Consider the following 18,921-nt stretch of genomic DNA (forward strand, 5'->3'; position numbering starts at 1 on the left):
GAAACCTGGGGGTTGTTTTTGTTTTTTCTGACAATTTCTCTTATTTTTGACCCATCTTTGTGTTGGCATCAAGTCGATTTGTTCCTATTGATTTGTTTTTTTGCTTTTGTCCAGAATGCTTCTCCTGCTTTTGTCCTTCTCCTCTTCTTATAGACTTGGAAAAACAAACAATTATGACACAAATACACACACCTAGACACTCATTTATATTATAATTAACAGAATACAATGTAAACAGTTACAGAATTTGAATGAATGGACCTCTGTAAATACAAGTATAACAATAGTATTCAGAAGGTTGCCCTTCTTTGACTTACGGTAGCGCCCATCTGGTTGCCAATCTGGAAGAGGTCGACTATCTGGAGGGTATGGCCGACTGTCTGGAGGATATGGCCGGCTGTCTGGCGGGTATGGCCGACTATCGGGAGGCAGTGGCCGACTATCCGGGGGCAGTGGCCGACTATCTGGAGGATAAGGCTGCTGGTCAGGAGGAATGGGACGTCCATTAGGTGGGTACAAGTCTGGAAGACTGGCGCAGAGCTTTCTGTATTCCTCTGAATAGCAAGACACAGAAAACAAAACCGTTTTGAGTAAAATGGGTGTGAGGCTCAACACACCCCATCTTAGACCTGCCTGAAGGACAGATATTTATGAAAAATGTTAAAAAATAGTAAAGACAATGCAGTTTGAGAAGAGTTTTCTAATATAGATAATAGCTCTTGTGCCTCATATTTGAACACACTTGGGTCCAAGTTCCTCCCCAGAGCTTTCCTCAAAGATAGACGTGATAGATAGATCGATAGATAGATAGATAGATAGATAGATAGATAGATAGATAGATAGATAGATAGATAGATATGAAAGGCACTATATAATAGATAGATAGATAGATAGATAGATAGATAGATAGATAGATAGATAGATAGATAGATAGATAGATAGATAGATAGATAGATAGATAATTACGCCACAGATAACACACAATGGCTTTTTCTTGTCACGCTTCATGGTAAAAGTGAATCAAAACCACAGAATATCTGAGTTATGTGTACTTTCAACACTTCTGCTTGCTTCTTGTTTTGAGTCTTGTGAGGTTGTCCATGTTCACTGGCATTCTTAATGAAGTGTTCTGTATGTATAACAGGTGGTCATCTGCAGAGCCATCTTAACAACATTATAGGCCCCCCGGCAAAGCAGTACACTGGGTCCCCTACCTACACACCCACTCAGCAAGTTCCAACATACATCAATTAGCAGGGAGCCCTTATGTTCGTAGGGCCCCCTGCAAACTGCCCAGTTTGCCCATGCATTAAGATGGCCCTGGTCATCTGCTCATTACTGGACTTATGTTAGCCATTTCAGGAGCAGCATGTTCCCTTGACTGGATGCAGAACTGAAATCTGAAATCTGTAGCCAACAAAACATTAAAGTGACAGCTGATTTTTATTGTATTTAAATTGATGATCCATATAGGACGTCCAGACACTAATATTTGGGTTGCTACCCATAGGCTGAGATGCCTATGAAAATTTTTCTGCAAAAGCGATGGTAAAAAGCAAGTACAGTCTAATTAAAATGTTTAGAACCGTTTAGCCACCAGGAGGCATACTGACTCAGTATATAACACCTGCATTCTGACATTTGATTGTGTTTACGGACCACTGACTTGGCCATTCAAGGGCCCACCACTTGCACTGTGACATTCAACTGCGAGTAACGGCTGATCACAATCATTTGACATTGCACAATTTGAACAATAGCCAGGTGAGTAGCCCTATCATGATGTCACCGTGAGGTTGCCCATGAATGTGCCACTAGGGGGCACATCACCCAACCACAGAAGCTCTAGAAATGTCAAGAGACAGATGGGAACAAAGGAGGTGCGTCCTTGTTGTTTAGTCCCCTATTGTGGCACCAGAATGTACATTACAGTCCAATGACCCACTAGCCCCCCCTTCAACCCCCGCATATTAGAGATTTTAGAATGAAATGTCGTTCACGTTACCTGTTCCACGCATGGGGCACATTTCAGGAATCCCTACGTAAGCCCAGCATCGTCCACTGTCACAACAGCACTGAGTTTTCGTCTTGGTCTGTTGTTGCTCATTGCCACAGCGACCGTTCAACAAGCTTAAATAGCAATGTCCTCCGCGGGCATCTGGAAATGGAAGCACAGTTTGATACACATTAGGACCTCCAGTTCTCTATAGCGCCTCACCAGACAGCCTTACTGTGAGATTAAATGCAGGCAGAATGGCTTCATCAACCGTGACGCCAGGGTCAGGGTGCTTTACAGTCAATGGCTCAGCACCTGTGTAAATGGAGACATTGGTCTGGTGCTGTGCTCCTTCTTGCTCACCCAGGTCTGCCAGTGATGCCACCTCTGCATGGTACTAGTCATACAGTGGTCGGGTGCTGTGCTCCTTTTTGCCCACCCAAGTCTGCCAGTGATGCCAGGTCTGCATGGTACCAGTAATACAGAGGTCTGCTGCTGTACTCCTTCTTGCCCACCCAGGTCTGCCAGTGATGCCAGTTCTGCATGGTACCAGTCATACAGTGGTCTGCTGCTGTGCTCCTTCTTGCCCACCCAGGTCTGCCAGTGATGCCAGTTCTGCATGGTACCAGTCATACAGTGGTCTGGTGCTGTACTCCTTCTTGCCCACCCAGGTCTGCCAGTTCTGCATGGCATCAAATCTCAGTCATACAGTACATAGTTCCTAGTTGATGGAATGAGCTTTGCACCTCCATCCGAACTGCTGGCTCCCTCAATGGGTTTCAGAAGCAACTGAAGACCCCACAGTTCTGTGAAGATCTACCATGCTGTTAATAAATGAATGTGTTTTGCTCTGTGGATATCGGGCATTTTGTTAATCGATCATTTTCTTGTCACGTTAGCTTTACGGGTCTTCACATGCGGTGATCAACTTTTGTAACGTGTCCTGCCACATTTAAAATATTCTATAGACTGAGGTTCCTCGATTATTTGACCTGCTTTGTAAGTTTCTTTGGATAAAAGTGTCTGCTAAGCAAATAAACGAACGTGTAAGAACAAAGTGGGATTGAAGAACAAAGGCAGCATAATTCCAAAATTCATTTCACTTTACGACTCCTGCAGCACACACATTGAGTTCAAATCCCTGATGCTGGCCTACAGAGTAGTCAGTGGGTCAGCACCTGTGTATGGAGACACCGGTGAGGTGGTCTGCTCTTTCTCGCCCACTCAGGTCTGCCAGGGAACAGCGTCTGGTGATGCCACCTCTGCATGGTATCAAGTCTCAATCCAGACTCTTCTCCTGTGTAGTTCAGAGATGGTGGAACGAGCTTCCCACCTCCATCCAAACTGATGACTACCTCGATGTATTTAAGAAGTGATTGAAGCCCACTCTGTCTGTCTGATTGACTGGAAAAAACCCTTTGGCTCTGTGATCTTTCATATTTTTGGTTGATTTGCTGTTACATTAAGTTTAACTGCTTTATCGATTGTAATCTATCAGGTCAGGTCAGGTTGTGCAGCAGGCACTCGTAGAGCATGCTGCCACACCCACCACACAACGAAACAGCTTGGCATCCTGGTTGGCAACCCCCCAGGCAGGCATGCGGTCCAGTCCCACCCATCTATCTGTCATAGCCAGGTGTTACGTGGGCGTCCCCTTGGCCTGGTCCAGCCATTCGGGTCCTCAACAATGACACAGATCACCCCCGGGTAATCGCACCACATGGCCGTAGCACCGTAACTGACGCCCCCTCACAGTGCAGGTCATGTGCCTCATTCGACACAAAGTCAGACCAGCGGCTCCCAAGGATGCTCTGAAGAGACGCAGCACTGAAGGAGTCCACTCTTCATCTCAGGTCACTGGATAGCGTCCATGTCTCACAAACAGGGGGCACCAGGACTCTAAAGACCTGGACCTTCATCCTTTTGCAGAGATATCGGGAGTGCCACACATCCCTTTCCAGTGACCTCATGAACCCCCCATGCCCTCCCAATCTGCCTACTGACTTCATAGGAAGAGTCACCAGAGACATGAATGTCACTCCTGAGGTAAGTAAACCTCTCAACGAGGTCAACACTCTCTCTGCAGACAGACACACTGCTAATGGCCGTGCCCAAGAGCTCATTTAAGGCCTGATGTTGGCTTTTATCAGGACACTCACAAGCTCAGACACTCAGACCCCTCACTCAGTGTCCCAAGACCCCCGATCAGAGCCACCATTTTATCCATAAAGATCATAAGGTCAGTGACTCTCTCTTCACCAACCTATGCCCCACAGCCACTGGACTCCACAACCCTGCTCACCACCCAGTCTATGCAAGCAGTGAAGATCTTTTCCCTTCTGTTGCCCGTCTTATTACACTCTTTGAACTGGCAGGCCCAGGCCTAATTTTACTCGATTAGGTTTGCCCCTTTTGTAAGTATGGTAAATAAAATTAGTATACAGCGTTAGGGATGCCAGGGGCCATGACCCGGCCGGGACGCCAGGAGGGACCAGAAGAGGGTCAGAGCCCTGCCTGGATCACGTGGGGTTTGCCTTCCGGGTTGCTTTGGGGGCCACGGGTCAAGGGCATGGAAGCCTTTCCCTGTAGGGGCCCGTGGTCACCGCCAGGAGGCGCCCCAGTGCCTTGGGGACTTGTTACCCCAGCACTTCCGCCACACCAGGAAGTGCTGGGGGGAAGATTTATGACGGCGCCTGGAGAGCAGCCGGGAGGACAGCCGGCACTTCCGCCACGCTGGGGCGTGGCCAGAAGAAGATTGCCGGGAACACCTGGGGCTCATCCGGGTCCTCTAGAAAAGGGGCCGTCTCCATTCATTCGAGGCTAGAGTCGGGTGGAAGAAGGACGAGGCAGAAGAGAGTGGAGGCAGCCCGAAGAAAGGCATTGTGGCCAGGACTTTGTGGTGGGGTTCGTTTGTGCACTGAACTGGGTCTGAGTGACCTTTGAACTGGGGTCTTAGTGACCTAATTATTGTAAATAATTCTGTAAATAAACGTGTGGTGGTTCTTAAACAACATGTCCGCCTGTCTGTGTCCGGGCAAGGTTCACAACAGTAAACCCTCGTTTATCGCCGTTAATCCATTCCAGACTCTACCGCGATAAATGAATTTATTTATAAATCTAATATTTTCGCAGTTAGAGCATAGAAAACCTGTTTACGACCTTCTAAATACCAAATAAATATATATATCAAATCAACAAAAAATATTTACTTTTGACAAATGTTACTGTCCTGCATGTTGTATGAGCCTGCATACTCTATGATTTCACATACATTTTACACAGCAAAGTCCTGCAAAGTCTGATCTCGCTCAAAGCAGCCAATTTCAGTCATTGCCACATTGCACTGCTTACAATACGTGTTGCTTTGGTGCCTACTTTTCAATTGTCTGTTGCTGCACTTTCTCACATATATTGTTAGTGTGTACTGTAGAGAGACAAGTCACCCTTTTGCCATTGTGCCATTCCACTGCCACCAAGTTTTCTGCCCGCATGAAAACCGTATTGTCACCTCTTTTCATCTTCTGAAACTTTATGAACTTTATGCATGGCATTATAGCCTGGCTCACCCCATGGGATTTGCTTCTGTTTATTACAGAAGTGAATAAAACTTTGCAGCAGCACGTACCTATCACCATGCTGCATAACCTGTCCAAAGCCACCAGGGGACAAAGCACGTTTGGACCAATGCTCCCTGAAGTTATATCACCAGTTCTGTCCCATCTCTATTTGTAATACCACAGCACGCTTCATCTTGTCTTTTGTTGTGGGTTTACACTTTGAAAAACGAGAATGCGATGCAAACGCAGCCCGCGATTCAAAAAATTTCTCTGCCTACCTGTTTGTCTCGTCTGACGGTAGCTGAAAAGCAGCATCAGGAGAGAGCAGCCTGAAGTACAGCAGCTGGTGATCTGTCGTGTCCAACAGCGAGCCATGCCGTCTTGTGAAGTCCAGCAGCCAGATCAGCTCTCAACGGATCAATGTCTGTGTATTTATCCCAAGCGAACCTTGCCATAGATGCATCGGCTGCGCAAAGCGCTCAACTGGCAGCAGATCTGCTGGCGCGGCATCAGCTGATCAAACACCAGCTTCTCACTCTCTTGCTCGATCTCCTGATCACAATCCGATTCTGAAAAGTCAGAGTCTAACTCCGCGATAATGCGCAAAACATTGTCTGCCGAGTGTTTTCTTTTCTGCACTCACTTCGCTCCCTTGTCACATGTCGATGCCATCTTGCCATTGTTTACATTTTGCAACTCACGCACACGCTAGGATTAGTTGCCGAGTCAACGAGTCTAGCATTCCTCCAAGCACAGAGGGAATGCCTGTGACGTGACAGTGAAATTTGTCGCCATTAACAGCTGATTATCACCCTCTATCCCTGGATGTCGACTTTAGTCGACATGCGCCCTCAACCCCTCCTGTCGACAAAAATCGACATCCGCCCTAAAAGAGTTAAGTGGAAGCACCTCGATAAAGCAAGGAAGGGATCAATGTGACGGTAGTCTTTCAGCATTTTTTAGAGGAGCGTCCATATCTTCTAGGCAAACAGCCCCTCTGCTCACACTCCCTCCGTTAGGAGAACGTCAGAGAGAGTGAGAGAAACAAAGAAAAGCAAACAATCAAAAAATCAATACGTGCTTTTGGGCCACCACGATAAAGCGCCATTTCTTAGAATAGCGTCCATATCTTCTAGGCAAACAGCCCCTCAGCTCACACCCCCTCCGTCAGGAGCAGAGAACGTCAGAGAGAGTGAGAGAGACAGAGAAAAGCAAACAATGAAAGATCAATATGGGCTGTTAGAGCTTTTAAGTGTGCGAAGCACCGTGCGGGAAGCACATCGTATATCATTGAGGAGTTTTAGTTAATATGTAATACGTGCTCTGATTGGGTAGCCTCTCAGCCATCCGCCAATAGCGTCCCTTGTATGAAATCAACTGGGCAAACAAACTGAGGAAGCGTGTACCATGAATTAAAAGACCCATTGTCCGCAGAAATCCGCGAACCAGCGAAAAATCCGTGATATATATTTAGATATGCTTATATTTAAAATCCGCGATGGAGTGAAACCGCGAAAGTTGAAGCACGATATAGCGAGGGATCACTGAATTCATGTATTAGCATAAATAAATATAGAAAAATATATAAGCATTAACCTTAGTGCTGTGAAAGCTGGCCCTGGCACAGACAGACGGACAGCATATTTTCACCCACACACGTTTATTTACAGTAGTATTATTTACAGTTTTTGCTCACGTGCACCCCCAGTGCCTTCTTGCACCGATTTCCCCAATGTCCAGGCCCACAGTCTTTGTGCCTTCCTGGCCGCCTCCCGTCCTCTCTCTCCAGCTCTGTCTGGTTCCTCCCAGCATCCACCACTGACTGGAGGGAGGCGGCCCCTTATATAATGCTCCCAGATGAGCCCCAGGTGTTCCCGGTATCCCTCCTTAGCCACGCCCCAGCGTGGAAGTGTCGGCTGTCCTCCTGGCAGCTCTCCGGGCGCCACATAAAGTCTTCCCCCCAGCACTTCCTGGTGTGGCGGAAGTGCTGGGCTCCAGGGACAGTTAGGCACTGGGGCGCCGCCTGGCGGTGGCCACGGGTCCCTACCAGGCTGGGCTTCAAAGCCCCTACCGAGGCCCCTGCATAACCAGGACGGACGCCCCACTCGGTCTGGAGGAGGCACACGCCTCCTCTGGTCCTCAAGGCATCCCGGCTGGGCTCCAGCCCCGGCCGAGGACCACACGGGATAAACCGGCATCGGGGCGCTGCCTGGCGGTGACCACGGGCCCCTACAGGGTAGGGCTTCCATGCCCTCGACCTGTGGCCCCCAAAACAACCAGGACGGACGCCTCCTCGCAGTCTGGAGGAGGCACAAGCCCTCCTCACGTCCTCCTGTGTGGGCTGGAGCCCGGCCGGGGACCACAGTGCAAATATTAATACAAGCCAGGCCTGCTAAACAAATGGTTCAATAAAGGCACAGGCCATATTTCTTTTTTAATTAAAGCTTAACTCTAGCTACCAATATAACCTAGCTAGAGATAAAGACAGCTCAAGGATGGAAGAATATAAAAACACCTGTTGGCTCTCAGCCGACCTAAAAAGAAGCGAAGCAGAAAAATAAAGATAATTGACGGAAAATAAGAAATATTGGTGGTTCTAATGAAAGTTAATTAGACCGGCTGCAAAAAAGAAGTCAGGGGAAAGCTGCTTCGAGCGAGGTCAGAATGATAGGAAATGATTATATAAACTGTAATTTTTGGACTGCTCGGGGCTCAGCTCACTTTGGCCTAATTGGGTTGAGTCCGTGTTATTGTTTTATTGCAATAAAGCTAATTACTCTGTTTGCCTATCCTCTGACTTCTAGAGTCTTCATTTCAGGTGAAGACCTCTGGGTGCGTCTTTTGCTCCGGCGATTTCGCTTCCTCATAAGTTGCTTTGGATAAAAGCGCCTGCCAAGCAAATTGTAAATGTTCTTGAGTGGCCTTCCCAGTCACCAGACCTCAATCCAAGAGAACACCTTTGGGATTTGGTAGAACAGGAGATTCGCAGCGGACAAACCTGCACTCACGTCACCACGGGTCAGAGCCTCAAAGGAAGGTCTCTATCATCTTGTGGAGTCCATGCCATGAAGAACTGGGGCAGTTTTGAGGGCAAAGGGAGGTCCTAACCTCTATTAGCACAAGGGTCTGAAGAGTTTGCTCAGTGAGTGGATGTCACACACACAAGTGTGACAAGCAGGGAGAGGGAGGGGGACAAAAAATCCCATCTTGGCCCAAAAGCTGCTGTCCTCTCAGCTGGTGGGTTTTGGATGGCAATAACTACTGGCATCAACATCTGTTTTATTGATTTTATTTAATTACGCATATAAGCCCACTTACCGACCAGAAGAACTTCTTGACCTAAACGGTGTACTGAATAATACAACCAAATAAAAGACAAAGCCGTAAAGTACAGTAATGGTTTCTGAAGACGTAACGTTCAAATTAATTTTGCCCTAATGCCCTCCAAATGGGTCGATGATTTTCTTGGCTCTCCACGTCTTGTTCTTTGCAGTACATTTTTTCTTTCATATGTTTCATATTCTAATTGTTGAGTCATAATGAGGCGAATGGCGCAGACGGGGCAGAGTGACCTGTGCAGAGAGAATGAATGGCTACAAGTGGGTGCCAACAGGCTTGTGCAGAAGATGAAGGGTGGCTGCCAAGCGGCCTTAAAGAGCCAGGGTGGGTATCCAAACCCTGGCTTGATGGCAGTTCTGACAGCCCACTTCACAGGGCTTGTCCAGGGGCAATGATGACCTTTAGGAGAGGTGACAATTACTTTTAATACCCACTGAACTGCCATTCTGGTGACCAGGAGAAACTCCAGCCTCAAATTCACTTCAGACGGACGAGAGACAAGTGACAGAGCAGTTAAGGATATTGGGTTTCATGGGACCGTCAAGAGAACAAAATGCCACAAAAAGGGGCTTATCATGTAGAAAGCCCAAAACCAGGGGTCACACCGTTCAGAAGCATCTTCAGCTCTACACTGTGGAGTCGGGGGGTCTCCCTGTTAAGCCCTCAAGCCACTTAGTGTGAATTTCCCAGTCCTCTGTGTGACCCTGAGCCTTGATGATGGGTAGAAGGGTCAGACACCCAGGCACACCTGGGGGTGGTTGGCAGTAGCTCTGCTCTGTCACCGAGTGGTCCGGTCCTTCTTGAGGGCCGCAACACCTCCTCCTGCATTTTTAACTTCACAAAGCTGACTGTACAATTTGGGACTACCACCCCTCTAGTGGAAATTCAGAACAGTTCTGGGACTCCTGCAACATGGCGGGCCTCCCCTGGTCCTGCCAAAGGGCTCACATACATTCCCTTCACCTGATCCCAGTGCCTCGCTTTCTTCTAAAGGTTTGGAGATTCTTCCTGGCAAATTACTGGAAATGTAACCAGGGTGGAACTTGAATGAATGAATGGATTGGCTGTGTGTCTGAATGAAGTAATAATCTAATGGATGGATGAAGAGATAGAAAAATAAATAGTGAACAAATGAATGAATGAGTGTGTACATAGAGAGATGGAAAGATGAATAAATGAATAAAGGGTGGGAAAGTCAATGAATAATTGAATGGGTAGATTAATGGATACACATATTAGCACTTACACCTTAACACCAGCAAGACCAAGGAGCTGGTGGTGGATTTTAGGAGGCCCAGGCCCCTCATGGACCCTGTGATCATCAAAGGTGACTGTGTGCAGAGGGTGCAGACCTTTAAATATCTGGGAGTGCAGCTGGATGACAAATTGGACTGGACTGCCAATACTGATGCTCTATGTAAGAAAGGTCAAAGCAGACTATACTTTCTGAGAAGGTTGGCATCCTTCAACATCTGCAATAAGATGCTGCAGATGTTCTACCAGACGGTTGTGGCGAGTGCCCTCTTCTACGCGGTGGTGTGCTGGGGTGGCAGCATAAAGATGAAAGACGCCTCACGTCTGGACAAACTTGTTAAGAAGGCAGGCTCCATTGTAGGATTAAAGTTGGACAGTTTAACATCTGTGGCAGAGCGACGGGCACTAAGCAAACTCCTGTCAATCATGAAGAATCCACTGCATCCACTGAACAGGATCATCTCCAGGCAGAGGAGTAGCTTCAGTGACAGACTTTTGTCACCGTCCTGCTCCACTGACAGACTGAGGAGATCGTTCCTCCCCCACACTATGCGACTCTTCAATTCCACCCGGGGGAGTAAATGCGAACATTAATTTTATTTTAATTATTTTCATTTTTATTACTATTTAATTTAATATTGTTTCTTTGTATCAGTATACTGCTGCTGGATTATGTGAATTTCCCCTTGGGATTAATAAAGTATCTATCTATCTATCTAGTATTAACAAGTGAATAAATTAATGAATTGAATGAATGACTGGATGTTTAAATGAATTACTAATCTAATGGTTGGATGGATAGACTGAAAAATGAACACTGAAGAAATGAATGAGTGAGCAGCTATATAAATAGCATGAATCAATGGGGTTGGGAATGAGTAAGTAAATGGATGGATGAACAGAGAAGTAATTGAATGAATAAATGAATGAATTGGTTGGGTGTGTGAATGAATTAATATTCAAATGGTTGAATGGATAGATAGAGGACAAATAGTGATCAAATGAATGAACATATAGAGCATCTACAACTGCCCAGTCCGTAGGAGGACTGCCTCGGTCCTCAGGGACCCCACTTGTCCCCAGCACGAACTGTTCACTCTTCTACCCTCAGGCAGGAGGTATAGGAGTATGAAATGCAGGACTTCCAGGATAAAGAATTCTTTCTTTCCCAAAGACAGCGGTTCTCAAACTTTCGTATTTCACAACCCCCCTTTTTCTACTTGAAATAATTCTGCGCCCCCTGCATAATATAAGACAGATGAGAACTAACAGAGGTGTGATTGATACTCGTGCGGTGTCGCGGTATCCGATCATTTTTACTTCCATAAGATTTGCATGTGTTCGGCTAACTTCGGTTAAATATTTGCAATTTATTTTTTTTAAGTGCGTCAATAACTGTTAAAATGTGTTGCGTGTTTTTTGGTAATAATTCTAACCCCAAAAACAAAAAAAATAAATTATTTATTCTTATTTAATTATTTTTGTTATGTAAAGAAATGATTAAATATGTTTTCATTTTTAAAAATCTCGTAAACGAGGACACCGATGAAGCCAATCTGCGCGAGATGAACGTATTTTCGTCCAATAAATATTATACCGCTGTTAGTTGTATCATGAGAATAACCCAATACGCAGTAAATTATTTAACTCAATTTGGCAATACTGGCTACGCTGCCAATGTGGTGCAGTCGCGCCGCATTATCACCTGATCTGCTGTTACCCGGATGTTCGCGACAGATACCAATACGTCTCGAACTCTCTGGATTGAAAATACGCGACTATAAAAGCAGCAGCAGCGGCGCCGCTCGTCATAGAAACAAACTTCAAATAGAAAAGGAGCTCAGAGTGTCCATCTTGAATATCAAACCAAACCTGGACAGGCTGTGTACTTATTACATATTAGTCATTAGATCAATGCCTTTGAAATGTTTTATTTTATTTTTAGTTTTAATGCATTCATTGTGATCATATGCTTGCAAATTTAAATTTGAAATAAAAATGTTAAAAATTAATAACTTTTTCGACGCCCCCCCAGTTTGAGAACCGCTGCCCAAGACCATTAGACTCCTAAATAACTGACTGGAGTTCATAACTGTGGTCCACCTCATTCTATCGACCTTACACAACTGTATTTGACTTGTCCATCACACACCTACCTAAACATTACACTTTATATTTCTATTCTGTTTTTATACTTTATGCTGCCTCTGTTACTTATTATCTTTCTGCTACTTATTATTTATGTTTATCTTTATATGTTGGTTTTGTCATTTGGTGTGAACAGCAAAGAAAGAATTTCATTCTACAGGGAAACGTGTTTCCTTACTGTGCACATGACAATAAACTTTGAACCTGAATGAATAAGTATGTATGTAAATAGATGGAAATATCAATGAATGAATGTTGGGTGGACAAGCGGGTGGATATTAAGACCAATAAATGAATAAAGGGATTTATGGGTGAATGAATGAATGTGTGGGTTGGGTGGTCGAATAATTTGATGTTGGATGGATGGATAAAAATATAAATAAATGATCAAATGAATGAATTAGTGTGTTGGTACATAGATGTAAAGGTGAACGATTGAACAAATGAACGTAGGTGCATTGGCGATCCTAAATTGTCCCTGGTGTATGCTTGGTGTGTGTGTGTGTGTGCCCTGCGGTGGGCTGGCGCCCTGCCCGGGGTTTGTTTCCTGCCTTGCGCCCTGTGTTGGCTGGGATTGGCTCCAGCAGACCTCCGTGACCCTGTAGTTAGGATATAGCGGGTTGGATAATGGATGGATGGATGTATAAAAACATGTCACAGATATATATGTATGTACTATTATGTTAAGGGGCGGCACAGTGGCACAGTGGCACAGTGGTAGTGCTGCTGCCTCACAGTTAGGAGACCCGGGTTCACTTCCCGGGTCCGTGGAGTTTGCGTGTTCTCCCCATATCTGCGTTGGTTTCCTCCCACAGTCTAAAGACATGCAGGTTAGGTGCATTGGCGATTCTAAATTGCCCCTAGTATGTGTTTAGTGTGTGTGTGTGCCCTGCGGTGGGCTGGCGCCCTGCCCGGTGTTTGTTCCTGCCTTGCACCCTGTGTTGGCTGGGATTGGCTCCAGCAGACCCCTATAACCCCTGTCTGACTGACTGATGAATGAATGGATGGTTTTGGTTGTTGAATAAATTAATACCTTAATGAATGGATTACAGGTTACTGGATGAATAGAAAAAATGAAATATGAATTACAGTGCAGGTATGCGTTTATATGGAAAGATGATATATGGCCAAAGAATGAAGAATGAATGATGGGGTGCACAGGGATGGGCAGATTTTCTGTGTATGTGTCAATGAGTTAACAAATGAATGAATGAATGAATGATGGTTGCTGGGCAGATGAAAAGATGAATGCATGAATGAATGAATGATGGATGGGTGGGTGAGTGGATGGATATTCAGATCAATTAATAAATAGTTTTTAGGTAGATTTATACATGGAAAAATCATAAAGTGAATGAATGAATGAATGAATAGGTTGGGTGGTTAAATAATTGGATGGATGGAACAGTAAATACATGACCAAATGACTGAATCGGTGAATTGACAGAAGGATGGAAAGATGAATGAATGAATGAATGGTTTTGGCTGTTGAATGAATTAATACATTAATGAAAGGATTGTGGGTTACTGGATGGATATAAAATGTCAAAATGAATGGCAGTGAAGGTTGTTGTATATATGGAAAGATGAAGAATACTCAAATGAATGTAAGAATGAATAATGCATGATGGGATTGGTGGATTTTATTGAAAAGCAGACACATCAATAATTAAATGAATGAATGAAGCAATGGTGGTTGCTGGGTGGATGAAAAGATGACTGAATGAATGGAGTGTTGATGACTGTGCACACCAATAAGTGAGGCAGTGAATGAATAAATGAATGAATGGGTTTCTGAATGAATGAACAAGCACATCTGTCTACAAGCAAGTGGGGTGGGGAGAGTGGACTTGCCAGACTTCCAGGAATATTCTAGAAGTGCATACCACGTGAACTCTCAAGAGACAAAGGGATGAGTAAGTTGGATCAGCCAGCTGCCCGCTAAGCACGCAAGTGAAGCGGACGGAGCGGTCGCCCGTCATCGGCAAGCCTCATGTTGTTACGTGATGTTACTACAAATTAAAGTCAGTCTCCAGAACAAGACGAGGCTTCAAAGTTTCTTTCTTTTGCTTGCTGCCAGATTTCCAGGAGGCTCCTCGTGACTCACATGTCACAGGGCGTTGAGTCGCATTGAAAACAAGTAACGGAGATGCTGCCATGTTTTACCATAGCAAGAGACGACGGTTCAGCTGAACAACACGAGCAGGTCCGCGTTGTTGTTGGCCGTTTATTTGGCTGACAGCTGCGCTTAGAGCTGCTTGGGTTTGTCCAAACAGATTTCTGAAGAGCACAGGGAAACATCTGATTGAGTGCATTCCTTTCTTAATAAACAACATTTTGGGTCGGCTCCAGTGTGAATCGCACTCTGCTATCTGATCTGAGATCTCCCTGGAGCTGGGAATGCATTCCTGACCACTTCCATGACTCTCTTTCGGGGATTTTATTTATTTTGCTTGTGCTCTCTCAGGACGTGATCTCCTTCCGTTCCCTTGGACTTTTCTCCCACTGCGCTGTACCTCTTGGGCTCATTGGTTCAAGGATTTTCAGATGACAGGAACATAAAACCCCAGTCAGTGGTGTCGATGAATTAAGCAACACTTTCATTGTTTAATATACAGCTGTGGGGTGGCACGGTGACACGGGGGATTCTACTGCTGTCCCACCACTTGCCACCGACTGCCTGTTCAGGCCTCCTTGTGTCTATGCTGGTAATTGCTGATTTACCTCTCATACCCCAAAGACGTTCACATCAGATTGAATAATGATGGGGGGGTCCTCCTTGTACCCTATGCAAACCCCGAAAACTTGTGTGTGCGGAGGGTGTCCACCTTTGACCCTAAGCAAACCCTCAACACTTGTGAAGGGGGTTCCACCATTGACCCTATGCAAAACCTCAATACTTGTGCAGGGGGGGGGTCCACCTTTGACCCTAAGCAAACCCTCAACACTTGTGTGGGGGGGGTCCACCTGGCACCCTATGCAGACCCTCAACATTTGTGTGGGAGGGGGGTCCACCTTGCACCCTACGTAAATACTCAACATTTGCGTGGGGGTCCACCTTTGACCCTAAGCAAATACTCAACACTTGTGAAGGGGATTCCACCATTGACCCTATGCACACCCTCAACACTTGTGCGGGGGAGGGGTCCACCTTTGACCCTATACAAACCCTCAACACTTCAGCATAGGGGTTCTACCTTTGACCCTATGCAAACCCTCAATACTTGTGCAGGGGGGGGTCCACCTTGTACCCTATACAAACCCTTAACACTCGGACGACATCCTCAGAACTTCCAGCACAAAAATGAGCTCCACAGGCTGAGGAGCCCCCTCTGCACTCTTCACATTCCTCATCTGGTCCTGAGGCCTGGCACAGGTCAGCTGAAGTTTGAGAAGTTTGTTAAACAGACCCACAAATTAATTTATGGTAACAATTCATCTCCTCCCGGATTTGGAAAGAGGTTTTTTTTTTTGGATGGATGGTATATTCCTATGAAATTCAGCTCGCTGCTGGATGAACGTGACAATGTCGCTGACTTCTGCACACAGCCTGGCAGGCTCCTCCCCCTATCTATGGAGATAGGCTCCGCCTCCCTGTCTAGACAGTGCCAAGCTATGAAGAAACATCACTGGTTCTACAGAGCGCCTCGCCCTGCGTGATCTTTCTGTTTAAACTGAGCCTCCTTCTCTTCCGCCGTTAGCCCACTAATTCCATCCCACCGGCTGATAAAATCGTCATTTAATGATAGCAGCAGAGAACATCGAGAGCATTTTATCTGAATAAGGAAGGCCAACAAGAAAGATATCAGAAGACACCATATATGGACACCACACTTTAGTTGGACTGTCTGACCACCGCTGTATTTTGTGAAGCTTTGCCACTCCTGCTCCGTGTCAGGATGTCTTTGATGTATAAAAATCTTTATAGCCGTTCCATGCATTACCTTCATCTGTTTTACTTCTGCCCCTCTAAATCTTAAATTTAGGCGTTGGAATGTATAAACTATTTATGCATTTCTGGCTTAGAATGAGTGTCCTCTCATACACCGGCCTATTGCTGAGATGGACTCCACTACCTCTGCATCCTCACAAATGAACAGGTGGAAAATGTGACCAAGTTGGGGGGGGGTGATCTGCATGATGTCTTAATCTATGCATTATAATGGATAATGGATGGGGCGGCATCCTGGCTCAGATGCCCAGAAATGCCATGATGTAGGATGCTTAAGATGTTCAACATAATTCCTCACAGCCAGAAGGCTTGTGTGGAAAGACAAAAACAATGGATGGACAGGCATTCCTGTCCAGATTGCGTGATGCCCCCTTCACCCGGCTAGATGGCCCTATTAAAGGAGGCTCGATACCAGGGATGGACTGGTGCCCAGTCCAGGATGGACTCTGCTCCTTGCCTAAGTCTGGGGGACAGGAATGCTGGATGGACAAAGGGAGGTGGTCTTCCGAGAGACAGATGTTCCTCCTGAATGAGAGGTGAATGGCAGTATGCCTCTCATGTGACTCCACTTTGGATACACACAGGACTGCGTGGGACTTGTAGTTCTGCAGGACAATCTTGTTGGTTCCTAAAGAGGTACTGCCACGAGCAGACCCCCTCATTGTATTACAGTTCTGCATGACCTAAATGCAATGTAAGTATTTTGGGGTCCAGCATAAAAGCTGCCACTGCACAGTACTTGGGCGAGTCAGAGGTGTCTTGGGGTTGTAGAAGGACCACGTTTGCTTGCCTAGGAAGGAGTGGAAGGATGAAGGAAGGAAGAACAAGAGAATTTGTGCTTGTGACGAATGAACAGCAGTAATAAAGAACTTTGTTAAAAATGAATAAGCATTTTGAACCCATGACGATCTTTGGTCCAGTTGTGTCTGAGGTTTGGGGCTCTGCTACACCCCCTACAGGCCACAATATATATCAGCCACCTGCCAATTACACTCTGATCAGAGTATTTAGTGTTAGCATATATTGGAATGTATTTTATACTACATGTAATAACAGAATGCAACACATTTTTCATTCCAACAGATGGTGCATCACAAACATTAGCTCTGCTCTTGTTAAAATGCTGTGTAATTGTGGCAGCAGACAAACTGACACAAGAATTTTTCCATCCATCACCCAACCCTCTATATCCTAACTACAGGGTCACGGGGGTCTGCTGGAGCCAATCCCAGCTAACACAGGGCGCAAGGCGGGAAGCAAACCCTGGGCAGGGCACACACACACCAAGCACACAGTAGGGACATTTTAGGGTCGCCAATACAACTAACCTGCATGTCTTTGGACTGTGGGAGGAAACTCACACAGACACGGGGAGAACATGCAAGCTCCACGCAGGGAGGACCCGGGAAGCGAATGCGGTCTCCTAACTGCGAGGCAGCAGCGCTACCACTGCGCCACAGTGCTGCCCCCCCGTTAAAAGAGTTTTTTTTTTTTTTTAATAATTAACTTTCCACTCTCAGACTTCCCATCATTCCTCATCTCCCAGTCCTTTTACAGATTTCTTTTCTTCTGGTTATCCATTTGGCACAATGGTGGCACCCCTATGATGCAGCCTACAATACCCCGCACAGACACTAGGGGGCAGAGTCAGTCACAGTCCCTGTCCCTGTGGAGCCGGGTGAGGGAGGGAAGCCATAGTGGATCTGCATTTCCATCGCCTAAGGAGCACGTGAGGCTTGCATGCTCAATGTGAGACATTATGGGATGTTCACCGAACACATGAAATTGTGAACAACTTTAAAGAAAAAGAAATGAAAGCTGCCCAGTATGTGCATAACGGGATTAGCCGCTCTTCCTCAGCCAGTACCTACCGATGCATCGGGACCTGTCAGGAGGGGAGTAGTACCCCTGCGGGCAATTGCAGACGTAGCTTCCAATGGTGTTTGAACATTCTCCCACATCACAGACGGAAGGGACAGTGAGACACTCGTCAACATCTGCAAAGGAAACAGAAACAGAACAGGCTGTCAGTGAGGGGACTTGCAGGAGCAAAGCAGGGAGAAGGAAGGTGACAGTTGGAGGAGAATGCCAGGCTCGTTCAGTGGTTCGGGATGACGGCCCCCTTATTGACATTTGCATTTTCAGACCCCAGAGGGCTGAGTTGAGAGTCTAAGGTGTGTGAACAGCAGGGGTCGCTGTTGCCCCGTTAAACCCAACAGACAGATACGCAGACACAGGATAAAAGCATGAAGAAGCTCTTTTAATTATTTCTCCTTCTTCACAGTGCCTTTTAAGCACTACCGCCACCATAACCAAGTAAATAAACAACAATAATTAACACAAACACATCTCCTCCACTCCTCCCAGCAAGCTCTGTCCATTACCTCCCAACACTGGCCCCCTTGCTAGGTCTTCAGTAGTCCTTTATATAGTCCTTGACCCGGAAGTGCTTCCGTTCTTCCGTCCCCGTGACTTGCCAGCACTTCCAGGGTCAGATGGAGGACTTAAGGTTTTTCTTCAGGCCGGAAGTACTTTGGAGCTTCTGACACCGTGACTTGGGAGTACTTCCATACTATATGAGAAATACAAATCCCCCCGCAGCGCTTCCTGGCGGCACTCAAGGTACCCAGCAGAACTGTGATGCCAAACTACAGATCTCATGATGCCCTGTGGGA

The 18,921-nt window shown here is 46.1% G+C and overlaps 1 protein-coding gene across 1 annotated transcript in view; it reads right to left on the reverse strand.

Moving 5' to 3' along the window:
- The window catches only part of fbn1 (fibrillin 1), a 260,794-nt gene that overhangs the window by 139,050 nt on the left and 102,823 nt on the right, over positions 1-18,921 (reverse strand). Inside the window, exons 9-11 of the mRNA XM_039771381.1 lie at positions 18,118-18,243; positions 2,006-2,158; positions 318-554 (exon numbers count right to left, since the gene is read on the reverse strand). Of these exons, the coding sequence (XP_039627315.1) occupies positions 318-554; positions 2,006-2,158; positions 18,118-18,243 (516 nt within the window). The remainder of the gene's footprint in view (positions 1-317; positions 555-2,005; positions 2,159-18,117; positions 18,244-18,921) is intronic.

Source organism: Polypterus senegalus, chromosome 12, assembly GCF_016835505.1.
Source record: "Polypterus senegalus isolate Bchr_013 chromosome 12, ASM1683550v1, whole genome shotgun sequence".
Taxonomy (NCBI): Eukaryota; Metazoa; Chordata; class Cladistia; order Polypteriformes; family Polypteridae; genus Polypterus; species Polypterus senegalus.